Raw genomic sequence first — 16,825 nt, 5'->3', positions numbered from 1 at the left:
GCTTGTGATAAGGTGCTGCTATCTACGTTTTGGTGCATTCACTTTTAACCAAACCTGCCTCAGTTAATGGCTTTTGCCGCTCTCAATGGTTGCAATGGTCTACTGAGGCTTCTGTCAGTGAAGACATGGGTGTCTCTGCCTTTTACATGATGGATTTCTTCCGATATAAACATGGGTGCAGATTCCAAAACATCTAAAACAACCTGGTATTTACTGTACACCTGATACATATTATGCCATATTTACTTTGTTGACCATATTTCAGCATTTCTATATCATGCGGAATGCTGATGTGGAAAAATACAACTACAAGCAACATATTGGGCCAGAAATGCAGAATATATTGCAAACAGTTGTTGTCTTGCTGTTTTTGAGTTAAAGAAAAATGTCACTAACATGCATAGAAAAATGCAAGAAAACAAAGCATGGACTTTCTGGGATTGTTATTGGAATATGAACTATCAACAGAGAAATTATTCATTGCCATTAAATGTTTGTTCAATGGTACACATATTTAGCCTGGTCCTACCAGGGTGGAGCCAGGCTAACACATATTTGGCCTAGGAAGCAAATATGTGACTATGCAGGTTATACAGCAATACAGGTTAAAATGTAGTCATGTATCTCTACAAAGTGTGCATTTAAATAACTTTTAAAGCTATGTGGCAATCTATCTGAGAGGAACCTGCCAATCTAAATGGCTATAAAAAGTAGTATTCAGTAATTCAGTAAGTAATATTTTTGGGTTTGCTTGCATTAAGATAACAGTGCCTAAGCCTGATTCCACCACACACTGAATATCAAGTAAATGAGGTGATTCAAGGACCTGCTGAGTCGCATTTAACCTCCAAAACTACCACATTTCAGGTCGATAGTGTATACCAACTCTTCTTACCGGTCTCATGTGTGTTTGAAAAGCATTTACGAAGGGTGGTAGTGATGGTGATGATGATGATGATGATGCTCGTGGTGGTGATGGTGCTCATGTCTCTGGGCTGGAGAAGCCAAGGCACCACAGGAGGGCTGAAGGTTGGAAAATATTTCCCTACCTCCCCCTGGTGTGGGTCTAAGGTGTGAGCCAGCATCTTGTACCCTGGAGCGAAGCCTCTTGCTCTGACTACGTTGCAGGACGCTATGTGCTGCAGGCTGAGACTGGGAATGATGGCACCATGAAGCAGGTTGTTTGCCATGTAACCTGCAGGACTTCCCCTCTCCTCCGTTCCTGTCTTTCCCCACTGACGCAGCCTTGTTTCTCGGGGAATATGGGCTAGAGAGGCCTCTGGGAGAGTTAGGAGAGATGCAGTTCTCTCTGATCACCACAGGGTGGTGCTTAAGAGCAGAATGAGCATCTTGAGTGGGCTCCTGAGAGGGAGATTCTGTAAAAACAAGAAGAAAAACAGCTTTAATTGTATGTACTTCCAAAGGAAAAAATATAACAGTGAAATCAAGTGTTATATACTGCTGATATGCACAAACTATACCTGTATTGTCAAACTTGGAGGTATAGTTTTCAATGCCAGCTAGATCCAGGTAGTGGTTTCTGCGCTCTATGTTTTCATCCACACAATAGTGTCTTTTTGCTGCCTCCTGAAAAGCACTCTGCTCCTTCCCTGCTGCTGTTTTCACTGAGAGAGGAGCATTATCATCACACCAGTGACATTTAGTTGACAAATTATGTCTACAGTTACTCGACCCACAATAAAAAAAAAAAGGCTTTTTACCTATTTGTGAGATCTTCTCTGGGCCAGCTGATGGAGTTACAACTAGCTTTATCTTCAGGGGTGTGGTGCCACTGTAAGGCGGCTTGACCGACGCCTCTAGAACCTCATGCATGGAGTGTATCAGACTGGCCATGTCCTGCAGAATACACACACACATACATACTGTATATACACACTGTGTACAAAGCAAGCTACTTAAAACACTATTTAATTTAAACAATATGCGTGAAGGAAACCTACCTCTCTGGTGACCTCGTCACTGTTGTCAAAGTTGTACAGCATGAATACCCACTCCTGCTGAGTGTCCTCATCAGGCACTATGTTACACTCTGTGTATGTTACCTGTGTGTGCACATATTGCTATAATAAACATGTAACTGCAGTTCTGTAGTTTATTAGGTAACATTAAAGTTTACAGTAATATATGTGGTGTAATAGTTGACCCATAGGGTCTTCAAAACTGGTAAAACCTCATTGTGTGCTTATAATACATTGCTGATTACTATCAGATGCGTGATTTTGTAAAGAGTGCCCTGGAAAACACATTATCCAGACACACTAGAATCTCACCAATCCGGTACCTCAATGATTTGCAAATGTTGCAGAGATTTGGAGGTATACACTCACACCAGCATGGCTGTTCCTCTTCTTCGTCTGTTTATTGAACTGGAAGTGGATGCTTTTATCTCTATCAGGTGTCTTCTTTGGTGGCAGAACCACTAAACAACACACAGAGCTGGACTGTAAATATCTTTATCCAGTAGACTCACAGTTTAGGGGTAACTATAATTATTGTGTTAACATACTGTGCCTTGTAATCAATGTATTCCTTGTTATAAGCTCTGTTTTCAATTAATGTTTGGCAGCAGAGAGGAAATTTACTGAAAGCTCCACCTCCAAAGGTTGAAGTTTTCAAATATACTGTAGAACAGATGTATTTAATTTTACTTTTTCCCTTTGACCTGGGAAAGCAAGGGGTGTGACCTGCACAACATCTACACTATAATAATTAAGCCCTTTATAATACATAGAAAGTGAGCAATGCCAGTATGATGCAAACAGCAATAATTCAATTCTCTACTCACCTTTGAGGTTGCAGTTACGCTCAGACTTGTTTGCCCTCAATTCTAAGTACAAGTTCTGTCAAAAAAAGTGAGAGTGTAAATCAACAGAGAGCACACATGTAAGAGGGATAGGAAAAGGAAAGAGTAAGCAATTAAGAGCTTTTTTCGTCCCATGGGTGCAGAGATTGATCTCCAGATGTGAGTAATGTGTGTCATTCTAGAAAACTAATCATTGACTCTTCTTCCATTCCTGTCAAGAAAATTACATTTTCAACACAATTGATCTGATGATGTGTGAATGTGATGTAAATCTTTCATTTTTCTACAGAAATTAAAACACAGAAATAATATAAATGGGACAGTACGGCAACAAAGGAGCGTGTGTCCCAACTGGCAGTGGCAGATGGCCGCCCACATAGAGCCTGGTTCTGCCTGAGGTTTCGGCCTGTTTAAAGGAAGTTTTTCCTCGCCACTGTCGCACCAAATACTTGCTCTTGGGGGGAATTGTTGGGTCTCTGTAAATTAGAGTGTGGTCTACACCTACTCTATTTGTAAAGTGTCCTGAGATAACTTCTATTATGATTTGGCACTATAAATAAAATAAAATTGAATAGAACGAGGTTTGCACATTTCCTAACTGGCTCTCCTCTTTAAACTGTTGACATCTTGACCTTTTCTTCCCCCATCACACGTAACTGACATGTCCCAGAAGTTTTATATGATCATTAAATGTAAATTATTTTTCTCATATTGTCCGTCTCAATATACCATTGGTAAGGATTTTCGGGGCTTTGCACCATCATTGCAGCCAGGGAATGACTGTAATGGCACTGTAGCAACACTTTCTTTTATTATGTAAATAAGCAGTTGTGACATCACAACCGTATGGACGTCCTGACGACTCCTTTAAAGGCCCAGTTTCTGAATAAGGGCTGTGTGCATTTTTCCGTGTGTTGAGTGTTTTGATACTTTCACAGTATGTATATAGCACTTTGACCTGCTTTAATAGAAAAAAACTTTACAATATGGGACATTTAACAATCATATCCATTTCTGTGATTTAAAAAAAGATCTGATAGTACATACTCACTACTATCTCAGGTAGAAACCAGTCTGCACTGTAAAGCAAGAGAAACCTGAGAGCCCCAACAAGGCTTTTCTTATCTCTCAACACGACAATCCATCACTAACGTCACAATGATGCTCGGGCAGATGCAGATGAGCGACAATAGGAATGATAAGATGAGTGCACACCTTGCATTCACATACACACCAGTTTTTCTCCACACCCTCCTCTCTCTGCCCGTCATGCTCTGACTGCAGTGAAGCTTTGATGCTGGGTTCGATTTCAAGTGAAAGACAGTGGGAAGTGGAAGAGATGGTGCAGGTAGCAGAAAGGTGCACACAGGGTAGAATCCAGTATTTGTTGTACACCCTCATTATAAATCACCCATCCACGCATCCGCCTCGATATCAAAAAGCTTCAAGTGTCAGTAGAAGAAGCAGAACAGTAGCTGCCTTTGTCTCAGCAAGAATGTATACCAGTCAATCTGATAACGTTATACCTGGGTGGATTTAAGCCTAAATATAATGAGAAATACCAACCTTTTCAAGACTTAAAAGTAATGTGTGCACACTCAAGACAGAGAAACATTGGTACAAATGTGAAATGGACTTAATGGTGGATTGCCAGTGCAAACAAAATAACAAGCAGAGTTGTAGAAGTAACCACACCTGGGCGTTAGTTATGTCAAGATTAAAACCCTGCTCATGATGTTTGCTGTTGTTACAATATTTACATGGTGTTTATGAAAACTTACACCAAGTCAGCCACACACGCGCACGCACGCACGCACACACACACACACACACACACCATCAGAAAGTAATGTTGTCGACACCTGAGCAACTGCTTTTTGACAGGTAAGTGAGGCATATACGTAAATATTTAGTTAGTGGGTCTGTGTGTCTTCAGTTTTTATCTATAGCTTAAACACATTTACTTGTCACTGGTTATCTTCAAGAATATACAGTGTCTAACTATCATTAAGTTATGTTTGTGTTGTCAAAGTTTTCAAATTGCTATTAATAAAAGAACTTTACATAAAAATGTATGTTAGCAATTGTTAGCAAACTCTCTCTATTTGCAGAAAACTCTTTAAATGAAGTAAAGTCATGGGAAAGGCTTCATATTAAGGAGGCAAAAAAAAGGGTTCATGCAAGACCAAAGCTAAATATATAAAATGTCTCACACAATGGGATGTCTTTGCCGTTGGCAGTTTAAAGCGGTAGAGTGTCAAACTATTAGGCTGGAAAATCTAATTGCAGGAAGATCTCTGCCATTAACAAGCACAGAAACTCCACCACAACCTTTTAAACAACTTGGCAACATATTTTTCCAAACTGTGGACGTTTCCAGAGCTTTCATACAACACTTTATAAAACAAACTAGTGATAACTCGCACCAAAGCTTATGACTTGGCAGTTGTGCTAAAAGATCAAACAAGCTGAAGAAAAGTAAAAATGGCATGTAAGTTATTTATCACATTTCACATTTAAATAGTTTTCCTTTTTCTACAAGCAACACTGTGATCTTTGGAAGCTCATAAAACATTTGTAATTTCCTTTGAACTCATAATCTGGTTACACAGATTAAATCAGTGTGTATATAGTTAATAGAAGAGTAAGTGACAGTTGTTACCGCCTCTTCTTAAATAAAACATGATGAAGAGGACATTTTGTCTTCTGTTCAACAGTATGTGATGCCATTTAGGCAATCAAACACCCCCTCCATCCCCACATCTTTTTCCTCTCTCCCCTCTTACAGTCTGTCTGACTGGAGAAGGAAAGCAGTACCAGATGTGGAGACTTTTTTTTCAGTCGGGTATAAAGACCTTGCTGTTTGGAGGGGGTGGCTGTGTTGCACTTCACAGACTTGCAAGTCTCTTTATAGAGATGGAGGAGGAAAAGGGCGGAAGAATAAATATACGACTACCTCCAAACACCTTTTATGTCTCCTGAAGTGATGTGAGAAAATACTGTATATTCCAAAACTGGCTGAACTGAGATGAAGCTGTTGACGCTGCAATAAACCAGTATAGAGGCTGGGAATGCCTGAGTTTCTGTTGCTTTTTTTCTACAGTATAGGAAAAAATGCGATATGTACAATTCTTATGCATTTAAGAGGATGTTCTGGAGAAGAAATCGTCCCTAAAATACTTATGTGTTGTTAAATATTATCAATTCAGTGTCAAGTCCAGTCATTTTATTAATACGGCAACTCACAAATTTGCCTCAAAGGGATTTTGTGAGACCCGATGTTCTTAGACTCTTGATTCAGATAAGAAAAAAACTCCCCCAAACCATATAATCAATTGTTTTAAGTGCTCCTAATAGTTTTATGTAAAGCACTTTGAATAGCCTTGTTGCTGAAATGTGCTATATAAATAAAGCTTACCTATGTCGTTTTCAGTGAAGTCTAAATGAACTACATTATCAATCATATCAATAATTCATCATTATATCTTAAAACCTATGTTCTACCTCTGTCAGTTTGGTTTTGTGGATGCGCTCCAGCTCCCTTTGACAGGTCAGCACATTGGAAGCCAAACTACCACCTGCAGAGCATAAGAATAAATATGTTAACACATGTACAAACACGTGTAAAAGGTATGTTGTTTGTACAGTTTCTGTGTTGATTGTCTTACCTTCGGGACCCTGTCTACGTTTCGAAGCTGTCCAAATAATGAGGGAAAAGAGTATAGCCTACTGTTAGAAGAGATTTCATCTTAAAAAAAAAATGCAAAAAGAGTAATGCAATGTAATAAAATATCTCACCAAATTTGGACTGGAATTTGCCCATACTTCCGCCTTTTTATTTGATCAAGAACATTTCATAATGTCCAATCCATGAGGGGAAAAATAAATGCGACATTTGTGAAAGAACTGCGCCGGGAGACTACACCATGGACTACCTATGTGGACTACACAGACAAGCGTGAAAGTTTGACTTACATATCAAAGAGTATAAAGGCAGAGCGAGAGGCTTCACCGTTGCGCACTTCCTTCTACGGTAAATTCGGTTTGGCTGGTCACTGTAGACTACTAAAGCTAAGAAGAACACGTTAACAAAGGGAGAAAGCTTCTTTTTCTCTGACACATTTTAATATGTAAAGTAACTTATTCTGGACATATGTATTGTTTTCGTTATGTAAAGGTAATATACAGTTGTGGCCAAAAGTTTACATATAGTTGTTTAAATGGACTCAGAGATGTCACCAGCTGTAGTCAATCATAATCACTCGTGAGCAGTAAAAGAGGTCACGTCACAAAGCAAATTTGATTGATACAACTTTCTACATCACCACAATTGGTCGTTGAGGTTGCTGTATGTTTATTTTTGACCAGTAGATTTAGTCACATATTCAGAAGACCCATAATAAAATCAAGAGACCCAGATTTCATGAATGTTTTTTTGTGACAAAGAAGTATGTGCTCCAATGATTCAATGATCACAGAAAAATAGGAGTTGCAGCAATTATTGGAAACTCAAACTGCCATGACATACATGTTCTTTACAACTGTAAACTTTTGGCCACAACTGTAATAAAATTTAGGCTAATATTTTAATAATTTGTCTTGTGTGTACATTTACACATGCTTTACCAGTATTAAGATGGATCCACGGTATATCCCTCTATAAGACTGATGGCACTCTATTTCGGCTCATATGAATCACGAATGTTGTCTGTCAATACTGTAGGGGTATGAATGACTCATTTCAATTAAATCATAATCTGTATAATCTAGATGCTGTATTCAGGTGAAAGCGCTGTCTTGACCACCAGTTTCCTACATCGCAGAATGGTCTTTTTAAGAACACAGACACCACTGTAGAGCATCATCATACAACTCAGCTGTAAATGAGGTGAACATCACGAGGAATGACAACCGCATCACATCTGCTGTTTACTGCAGTATCTCGTGCTTTGACACTAAGCACTTGTAACACTCAACTGCTGCTCTTCACTGTTTCCATCACCTAACTTATTGTTGCCATAATTAAGATATTTATAGCTTAATTCACAAAAGGAAAAATAAAATAAAAAGGGGATAACAGTGTAAAAAGTCATGTTAGTCTATTGACCACACAGCAACTCAATAAATACAATTTTCTTAAACAATCACAGACAGAAGGGATGGTGGAAAAGAGCTTTTTTGTGTATAACTAAATACAAAAGTATTATGTTAACATCTTGTTTGAAATGTAGTTTCCTGGTTTCCTTTGTATCTACTTACAACTCGCCTTCAATCTGAAGTAATGGCTGAGGTTAACCATTTTTTTCTTCTTTATATTACATAAATGTACATATGTCTGTTTAAAAAGCAACAGACCAAGTCCATCTCACAGTTTTTTTAACTGCTGCCACTGACAGACTCTTTGACAGTGAGGGCTGGAGTGGGTCCTATGTGGGTCCAGATGTAGCCTTTTTCTGGTCGGATGGGGATAGTGGGGAACGGAGAGCTCTGTGACTTGAAATATTCAGAGGGGGCGTGACACACAAACTCCAGGTACTCCATCTTTCTGGGCAGATCCTCCTCTGGACCTAATAAAAATAAGACAGTTCTTAACTTGTCACATATATGGCTTAGAAATTATAAAATTTTAATGTCTCATTGCTCACCAACAATGTATGTCCCAGGATCAAACTGGTCCTTTGGGCTAGCCTGTGTGGGGATTAACCAGGTCAGTGCAGCACTCTTTTCACAGTATTGGTCCTGCACGAAGCCTCGAATCTGGGCATAGTAAGACTTCCCGTCTTCCTCATCTGTTACCTTAATCACATCTCCTGTCTGGTAGTATACACCCTGTGGATATAAATATAAACACTAAGGAGGGTCTGGCTCCTTCTCTCACATCTATCACAGGATGAATGTTTCCTACAACAGTATTAGTTAAAGCTGCAATTAGATGAAGAAATTCTGACGAATCAGGAAATGTTTTCAGATGAAAATGGGGTAGATGACAATATTCCAATATTGAGCAGAAACGTGAGATTACTTTTTTTGGAAGAAAAAAAATAAACACCATACCTTATAAAATACTGATTCAGATGTGATGATTGTTGCAACAGATTCTGGTGCTTTGATTGGCTGAGGAAAGAGATCACGATCACACACACACACACACACACACACACACACACACACACACACACACACACACACACACACACACACACACACACAGGTCAAATAAATTAGTTCACAGTACAACACAAGAGAAATAACTAAATCTGCTAATCAAATCCATCTCTGCCTTACATTTTTGAGTTTGAATATGTGTCTTCTTCCCTTTCCTTTTGTTGACACCTTCTTCTCAGATGCCGGAGCTTTGTACTTGGTGCTTCTCAGCCGGGCAGACCTCCTGTGGATCTCCTGCTTGGACTAAAAGAGCAACACATACCAGGTATTTAATCTGCCTCCATTCAATGTTTACCTATGACAAACTTAACTAAGGCTGCAACTAATGATTATCGGGTAACTGATTAGTTACTTTATCTACAAATAAGTAATACCTTATAATATCCTTCCGTGTGCTTGTTTCGATTGACCCACCATCCGAATAACAAATAAACTCTATTTACAGTGATATGAAACAGAGAAAACATCCACACATCCCAGTCACGTCACAGGCCGCTTTGAGATTCATTATAATCTCTACATTACAGTTTGTTATGCTGCTGTTCATCTTAAAGAGGTAGTGGTACTTCTTTAAATGTACAGCTGTAAACACCAGTATACTGAACTCTATTTTAGAGAGAGGGTTCCCCTTGAAAATAATCATAAAGCATGAGCCGAACCCAAGCGGAGCATTCAATGTGAAAGGCACATTTACACAGTAACGAACCTGCTTTCCCCCGCCATTGCTGGGCTGAGTGTTGGAGGACATGGAGGGCCCTGATGCTCCGCAGCTGCTGCTCTTTCCTGTGCAGTTGTTGCAGAGGATCTCTCCCTGGTTTCCTTTCTTCCACATCGAGGAAGAGTTCGTCTTGCAGACAGCACAGCATGGTTTCAAACCCAGCGGCATCGTTAACGGTCAGAAAACGACGCCAGGGTACAAATAAATGAACGTTAATACAGTGCTCAACAATGAGAGGATGGCTGCTCGTTCAGCTCCTGATGTGACTCCTTCAAATGACACAAACAGAGAGAAAGATATTTCTTTTCTGCGATAGATAAACCCTAGACAACTAGCTAGCTATGACATTAGGCTTGATGCGATAATCACGTCAGCATGAAATTACAAGATGGATTGTTTATTTTCGCAGCCAAATCACCGCCATTGCTAACCGTTTCTTCTTCTGCCTATTTTGACATTGTCGGCTCTGTGGTTTGGGATGCATTGGTCAAGCGCCACCACTGGACTGGAGGAGTCTGCGCCGAACTCAACCTGTGTATTGAGATGTTGCCATAAACCATGTTGTGTAAAAGGTTTGGTTCAGGTTTAGGTAGTGGGAAACTATCGCACACAACACCGATTTTGTCGCCTAGTTAATGCAAGTAAAAAGTAACGTAGTAGTGGAAGTGTGACAATAATGATAATAATCGAACATTTCTTGGTCATATAGGTAATAATTGAACACAAAAAAGTCGATTTCACCTGAAGTGACTCCACTCCAACAGGTGGCGGTAATCAAGTAAAACGGCCGCCAACCACTGTTAATGTGGTGAAGAAGAAGAAGAAGAAGAAGAAGAAGAAGAAGAAGAAGAAGAAGAAGAAACGCGTCACTGTTCAAAACAAAAGTTCCGCCTGTCTGGCGCCGTATCCTCATGAAGATGTCTCAAAATACTCCTGACAAAGACGACCAAACGTCAACTAACAAAAAAACCATCTCCCTCCCAATGTCCAGAGTGAGGTTGATAATGAAGAGCTCCCCCGATGTCTCCAGCATTAACCAGGACGCTCTTTTTCTCACCACCAAGGCTACAGTAAGTAAGCTGCCGTTTAATGCTAGCTAAATCATCGGTTCACTGAGCACTGCTAACTTGTCAGCTCATTCATCTGCTGCTGCTGCTAACAGGGATTAGCTCGCTGTTAGCTTCTCGGATAGCTAGCTAAGTGTAAATGTGGCTGCTCCAGTTTCAGTTTAAGCTCCACTTACCGTGAGTTTCTCTTTTGCTGACTTGTGTTGTGTTGTTGAAGGAGCTGTTTGTCCAGCACCTGGCTGTCGCTTCATTCAACGGCTCCGGGAAAGAAACCAACACTCTATCATACAGCGACCTTGCTCAAACCGCAGAGGAGAAGGAGACTTTCCACTTTCTTACAGGTGAGACCCAGCCACAGCCTGGTAACGTTAGACGTACAGGGACTTTCTGCAGTAATATTGGTCATTACTAACTCTCTTCTAACCACTGAAACATTAGTGGAATAGAGTATCTACCTAAAATGAATGCAGTCTAACAAAAGTCTCTACAAAAGCCCTGCAATATCTCATCACCACGAAGGTTATAATCAATGTTTTGGTCATTTGGATGCTGTAGTTTGGAGTCATGGAGATTCTGTGTACTGACTATATTTGTATGTGGCTCTGTGTATATCTATATGTCACTGTGTGTTGCTACGTGTACTGACTGGAAACAAATATTCCTCTGGGACCGTTAATCTAAATCTTAGTTTGTGGTATTGCATTGCACATTTTGTATACCCTCTATATATATATCTCTATGTATACCGATCTATTTCCACAACCATTCATCATTCATTCAGATGCTGTAAACAGTTTCACATCACTTCATATGGCGTGATAGGTTGGGTCAGGAATGGCATTCTGCAGCTACAGTAAGAGGATAAATAGTGACTGTAAGGAGGAGTTTGACACAGTTTAATATTCTCTTTTATAGATATCCTGCCTAAGAAGATCTTGGCTCGAGATTATCTTCAATCTTTGGACCAAATGCAAGATGATGATGCTGACTTTTAAAAAGGACACTGGCTACATTTCTCATCTGGACAGATGTTATCAAATGCACACATCCTGCCATTCATTAAGTGCACTGGCAGAAGAGATACCCTGAACTTTCTCAATGCTTTTTTAAATACATTGACAGAATTCAGCTGTAGGGCTCATGAAAGACGTTAGTGGACACAGAATTGAAAGTAAAGTCACATACAGTAGGTCAAATGTAAAATCAAGTGAAGACTTAGAAATCATCTTCAAACACAACAACACACTGACTCTTAGAGGTACGTAGACGTTTTACTGTATGTCTAAGATAAATACTTGATGCCAGAAATCAAAATTTGTAACAATGGCCTAAACAAAGCAGCCTTAGATGAATCATAATGCAATCACCCCTTAACATTTTGGAACATTTTTGCATTTGGCCCGTATTCCCAGACTATCTTTGAAGGTTTTGTGGTAGCAGTGTCTTATAAAGTCCGTCCTTGTTTTACATGCACAACAATCAGCAGGAGTAAATTGTTTTTTCTTAATAACTTGCAGGCCTGTATGGGCTTTACTCCATGTAACGGACCAAGACGTAATGGGAATCCATTCCACACAGCTGGTGCACAAATGTCTCCGTTCCAGAGTTATTATTACCTTTAAAATAGGATTGGCTATTTTAGAGATGCTGTCAAACATTAATTTCAAAGTCAAATATGCTGATGTTAATGATTTTAAGTTACATATGATGGTAAAAAAGAGATATTGCCATGTTTGAGTTGTGTGTAGTTTATTATAAATACTTGAAAGTATAAATACCTCTTTTTTTTTCCAGCTTCACTACAAAGCAACCGAACATGCGTCGTTCCAAATACAAATTCACACTCAAGCTTAATAGATGTGAATATTTAAAGTGTATATATCAGCTGACCACCTTACAACGCATCATCCTCATGCATTTAGACATTGTTTAGATTTGATATTAAAATAAAGATTCATGCTGTCTGATATTCATGTTGCACTGCATGTATTTTACACCACAACTTTGGAGAAATAGACGTATGTAAATGCAGTGTATAAATGTCGAATGACATGTTAAACAGGTCAGTTCTGTTCCAAGCTAGAGGCTGATAGCGGGATCATGAAATCTCCATGTGAAACATATCTGCTAAGTGGAAATATAAAATGTGATTAACAGCTACATGTTTAACTCTCCCTGATAATGTGAGATTTATTTATCCGATTCCAGTTTACACATGCCACTTTTAGGTGCTATGATGACATAAGGTGCATATCATGTGCATTGTGTGTTTTGTCCTCATACTATGGACTAACATAATCCTGAGCATGCATACATTTGCTACATTGTTACATGAATATATAAATACAGCACAAATAAGGCAAGTGGTTGTCAGTGTCACTGTTGGATGAGTTTGTTGAGTCGAAGCTGTATGTTAAGCAGAGTATTTTCTAAAGTAGAAAAATGATTCTCTAGGATGTTTGCCATGTGCTCTCTTCCATCTATGGCGTCCCTTGTGTTGGCAAGATGCTCCTTCATGCTGAAAGGAATGACAAACCACAAGTAAATGTCTGAGACTTTGTGACACATTTATACACTACTCTAGGTCCCCCATCCCCCCATAAATGTCCAATGAGTCTGTTCTCTCCCATCTAATAGAGAGAAAACACTGAATTGCATTAATTCTCTACAGCTGTTTTCATGGCAGAGCCTCGTCTCAGCCAGATGTCCCGACAGATGACTCTTGCAAAACACTTGAAATGACTCAGCTGCTTGTCTGGATGCTGTTTCCACTCTGTCTTCTTTGGCATTCAAGCAGTGTTATGTTTAGGCCAAACAAGTAACAGTGATCCAGGGATCCTGACTGCCTCACTATACAATGATTTAGGAATAATCCCACAGCTGGCCTTGGATCAGTATTTACCAGATACTTGAATGGAATACTTAAATTTGTCTCTGCAAAGTGGGGCTTGTAGCTGTATTTTGTGACAGGTCTCTGGAATGTATGGTTCTAATGTATATATGCAACAACAGAAAGCCATACCACTGATATACTATGTACCTGCTCCTTAACCATTAAATAAGCAATTTAGTACATATTGATATTATCCCCACTTCTTTAGTCACTACACCACAGTTTAAGTTTTTTATTAAATGAAATATAAGCATCATCCCCCTCCTCACCCCAGTAATTTTCATACAACCCCTGAGGTTATTTAATCCATCAAATGGTCCATGGACTTCTGTTTCTCACCTAGTGAGTACCCCCTGCTCCTTTCCCTCTTTCCTCGTCTCCTTCAGAGAGGCAAACACCTTTTCCATGGTCTGTATAGTTTCTACCACATCCAGGTGGTCTGAATGGATCCCCTGGACCTCCTCTCTGGCTTGGTGTTCGTAGGAGATCCCTCCCTCCTCCAACCCACTGGTGGTGGACACAGCCTGCAGGGCAGCCCTGTTTTGGAGAACAAGCAGACGGGACCTGGCAAACTCCTCAGGTCCAGCTATGTTTTCCCAGCAGATTGGAGAGGACGGTGGTAACCAGAAGCGCTGGGTGCAGTTGACTGGTTTTCCTGGGGTCTCTGTTATGAAGGGGCTGTCAGCAGGGAAGCTGTGAAGCAGGTGCAGAAGAGATGATCCAGAACCCCACTCCCAATCCTCAAGGTATGGTTCCCCAGACTCATGTTCAGGGGGAAAAGTAGGAAGAGGCCCCGCTGCCCTGGCACCCTGTGCTGGGAAGCAGACCCCCAGCAGGAGGGAGCAGGACAGGCAGAGCACGGCCCTGCTCACTGCCCCCTGTAGCATCTCCAATCTGGCTGAAACATGAAGTATCAGGCTTGATCAGCTTTATTCAGACTGAGACACACACACACACACACACACACACACTACAATTTGTTTCCACTGTGGTCTTTTAATGTAACACAGCTATTGCTTTATGGGCTGGCTTTATTCACACAACAGGTCTCCCTTTTTTAATGAGCCATAATTATATATAATCTTAATATAATAAATAAAAATATATGCACAATGACATGTAATTTCTAGACAGACTGATGGAGGAGAATTACAGTGAGACTTTTCATTGTCATAAAAGTGTGTGTCAATACAGGCAAAAATGCGATTTCACCTTCAAAATAAAGGTATAAATTACGTTACGTTTAATATAAAGAACAAAAAGGTTAATTGCTACAGTTCTGCCACATATGTATCCACCAAGAACAGTGTTCTTTTTTCGGTACAGTAATTTACATATCTCAAAGGCTAAAGCATATGTTGTATTTCTTATTATCTCCGGAAGTTTTACTCTCATCATGGTAGCTTCATGGTTTACCAGCAGTAGAGAGCTTAAGAAGAAAGAAGCCTCACAGCTAATCCACTACTCCTTATCGTTGCAACAACTTTAACTCATACAAACATCTTTTCCCTTAATACCGTACATACATTTCACCCACTCGTGTATGTAATATGTTTTACCTTGCAAAGAAACCCAAGCGACGAAGCAGGCTGTGAGTTCTGCGACGCTCCTTCGGTTCCTGAAGTCGTCGGAAAAAATGAGTCTGCAGACTGCAGCCTGTTACATGTGATGTGAATCAGTATTTACTGGCCCGGTAAAAGCAGTCAGGAGCAAGGATTTTCAGAACACCAGACAGGCATGCTGGAAATAGTAGATCTGCTGCAGGGCTTTTCTGTAACTTATGCCTACTAAAAGTGGAATTTAGTTTCTATGCTGGATTGTACTTTTGTGGTTTAAGTGCTAATTTGCAGCTTTTTGTTCCTCTAAAGACTTCAAGTCGTCTGAATGGAGTAGTAGTAGGCCAGTGTGATGCTCCTGGAATTTATGAGCCATTTTACAATGTCCTAAACAGGAGCAGCAAGCTTGAATTTTAAACTCAAAATGCTCTAAACATCATGCAATCATAACCCGTGCATTTAAACTGTTGGTTACCAGTTCAGATATACCCATACACATTTGTTATCATGCTGTTTTAAGAACAAACAAAGGTTTTTAACATTTGTTTTGTCCCAAATATTAATTTACAACATCTGTGTTTATTTAGTGAGTCTTCTGAATGGCCAGGGAAGGAATTTATGTAGCCCTGAGGCTTACACCCTGACATAAGCAGCGAGGAATGAGATATTTTGGCACGAACTATTGAGGGTGTTGTAATGTAAGGGGAGGAATGACCATGTGGCGCACACCATCAATCTTAAAAGATGTACTGTGAATCTCAGGACAAACCGTAAAACATAAGCTTTGTAACTCTAAAGAAAGACGGGAATGTAAAATGCAGTATCAGATCCATCTAGATGAGACCTGTCCAGACATACTTTGGCTCTGGTCTACAGCTGGTGCTGGTAGCCAGATGTTGTTTTCAGATCCTAATGCTTTTCAAACCATTTGGAGAACAAATAGTAGAAGTTAATGTTAACAGTTTTATTCAGATTAAGACAATCCATGTTTTGGCTCATACAATCAGGTGGAAGAGCCAGAAAAATAGCCACAATAACATTTGCATTTTAAATGAAAAATGACTCAATAAGGTTAAAGTTCCAACTTTCAGATTCTTACACAATTCCACTGCTCATCCAATCAGGATATACCAACTGCAACACCTAAAACACACCAGAGCAAAGAAAACAGGCTCCTGAACAGTACAGTGATAACAGGTACAATCTAATATAGTCATAACAAACACCCACAACACATATAAATAGCCATAAACGTACACTGATCTCATAATTATCTTTGTAATATGGGAATTATATGTAACTGCTTTGCCAATATGCCAAAAAAACTATCAGAATTGTCTAGTTAAGTCAATTTTATTTATAAGAATGACAATAAAACATTTGCCAGAGACAACACATGACACTCATTTAAGACCCTTGACTTGAAAAAAAAAACTCTAAATGGCAAGAAGCAGGGATCCTCTTCCAGGATGGAAACACATGCAAAAGAAGTTGTACATAAGTTCATATAAAAGAATCAGTGAAACAAAAAAGGAGCTTTCTGAATTGGTGATCTATCTGTACTGGAATAGGCAGCTTTACTGTAGCCTCGAGAAGTGTATT

The 16,825-nt window shown here is 39.6% G+C and overlaps 4 protein-coding genes across 8 annotated transcripts in view; 1 reads left to right on the top strand and 3 right to left on the bottom strand.

Moving 5' to 3' along the window:
- Positions 1–6,899, bottom strand: part of LOC116047454 (protein naked cuticle homolog 2) — a 7,374-nt gene extending 475 nt beyond the window's left edge. For 2 of the 4 annotated variants that reach the window (XM_031296288.2, XM_031296289.2), the window contains exons 1-8: positions 6,623–6,899; positions 6,493–6,519; positions 6,329–6,402; positions 2,807–2,861; positions 2,349–2,440; positions 1,722–1,857; positions 1,482–1,616; positions 896–1,376 (exon numbers count right to left, since the gene is read on the bottom strand). In XM_031296288.2, coding sequence (XP_031152148.1) covers positions 922–1,376; positions 1,482–1,616; positions 1,722–1,857; positions 2,349–2,440; positions 2,807–2,861; positions 6,329–6,402; positions 6,493–6,519; positions 6,623–6,647 — 999 coding nt within the window. In that variant the 5' untranslated portion in view covers positions 6,648–6,899 and the 3' untranslated portion in view covers positions 896–921. Of the gene's footprint in view, positions 1–895; positions 1,377–1,481; positions 1,617–1,721; positions 1,858–1,961; positions 2,064–2,348; positions 2,441–2,806; positions 2,862–6,328; positions 6,403–6,492; positions 6,520–6,622 lie in introns of all 4 variants that reach the window. The other 2 variants (XM_031296292.2, XM_031296291.2) reach the window with 2 other exon arrangements.
- Positions 6,900–7,243: 344 nt separating this feature from the next.
- On the bottom strand, positions 7,244–10,403 carry gatad1 (GATA zinc finger domain containing 1). The gene is made up of 5 exons (XM_031296294.2): positions 9,696–10,403; positions 9,110–9,232; positions 8,879–8,938; positions 8,470–8,653; positions 7,244–8,391 (listed from the first exon to the last, which is right to left on the bottom strand). Exons 1-5 carry the CDS (start codon positions 9,873–9,875, stop codon positions 8,201–8,203), a joined length of 738 nt encoding a protein of 245 aa, XP_031152154.1. The 5' UTR covers positions 9,876–10,403; the 3' UTR covers positions 7,244–8,200.
- A 151-nt stretch (positions 10,404–10,554) lies between these two features.
- Positions 10,555–12,257, top strand: chrac1 (chromatin accessibility complex subunit 1). Its single transcript, XM_031296296.2, has 3 exons — positions 10,555–10,777; positions 10,992–11,115; positions 11,690–12,257. The coding sequence occupies exons 1-3, from the start codon at positions 10,619–10,621 to the stop codon at positions 11,767–11,769; spliced, it is 363 nt and encodes a 120-aa protein (XP_031152156.1). The 5' UTR covers positions 10,555–10,618; the 3' UTR covers positions 11,770–12,257.
- Positions 12,258–12,555: 298 nt separating this feature from the next.
- si:ch211-57n23.1 lies at positions 12,556–15,389 on the bottom strand. Of its 2 annotated transcripts, XM_031296295.2 has the most exons (3): positions 15,227–15,389; positions 14,007–14,565; positions 12,556–13,292 (listed from the first exon to the last, which is right to left on the bottom strand). In XM_031296295.2, the coding sequence occupies exons 2-3, from the start codon at positions 14,552–14,554 to the stop codon at positions 13,151–13,153; spliced, it is 690 nt and encodes a 229-aa protein (XP_031152155.1). In that variant the 5' UTR covers positions 14,555–14,565; positions 15,227–15,389; the 3' UTR covers positions 12,556–13,150. The 2 variants fall into 2 exon arrangements, with proteins under 2 accessions (XP_031152155.1, XP_035848705.1); XM_035992812.1 differs by lacking the exon at positions 15,227–15,389 and having other exon boundaries at positions 14,007–14,569.
- Positions 15,390–16,825: the final 1,436 nt, after the last annotated feature.

Source organism: Sander lucioperca, chromosome 16 (assembly GCF_008315115.2).
Source record: "Sander lucioperca isolate FBNREF2018 chromosome 16, SLUC_FBN_1.2, whole genome shotgun sequence".
Classification (NCBI taxonomy): Eukaryota; Metazoa; Chordata; class Actinopteri; order Perciformes; family Percidae; genus Sander; species Sander lucioperca.
The sequence above is the reverse complement of the archived record's forward strand: the minus strand, read 5'-3'. Positions and strand labels throughout refer to the sequence as shown.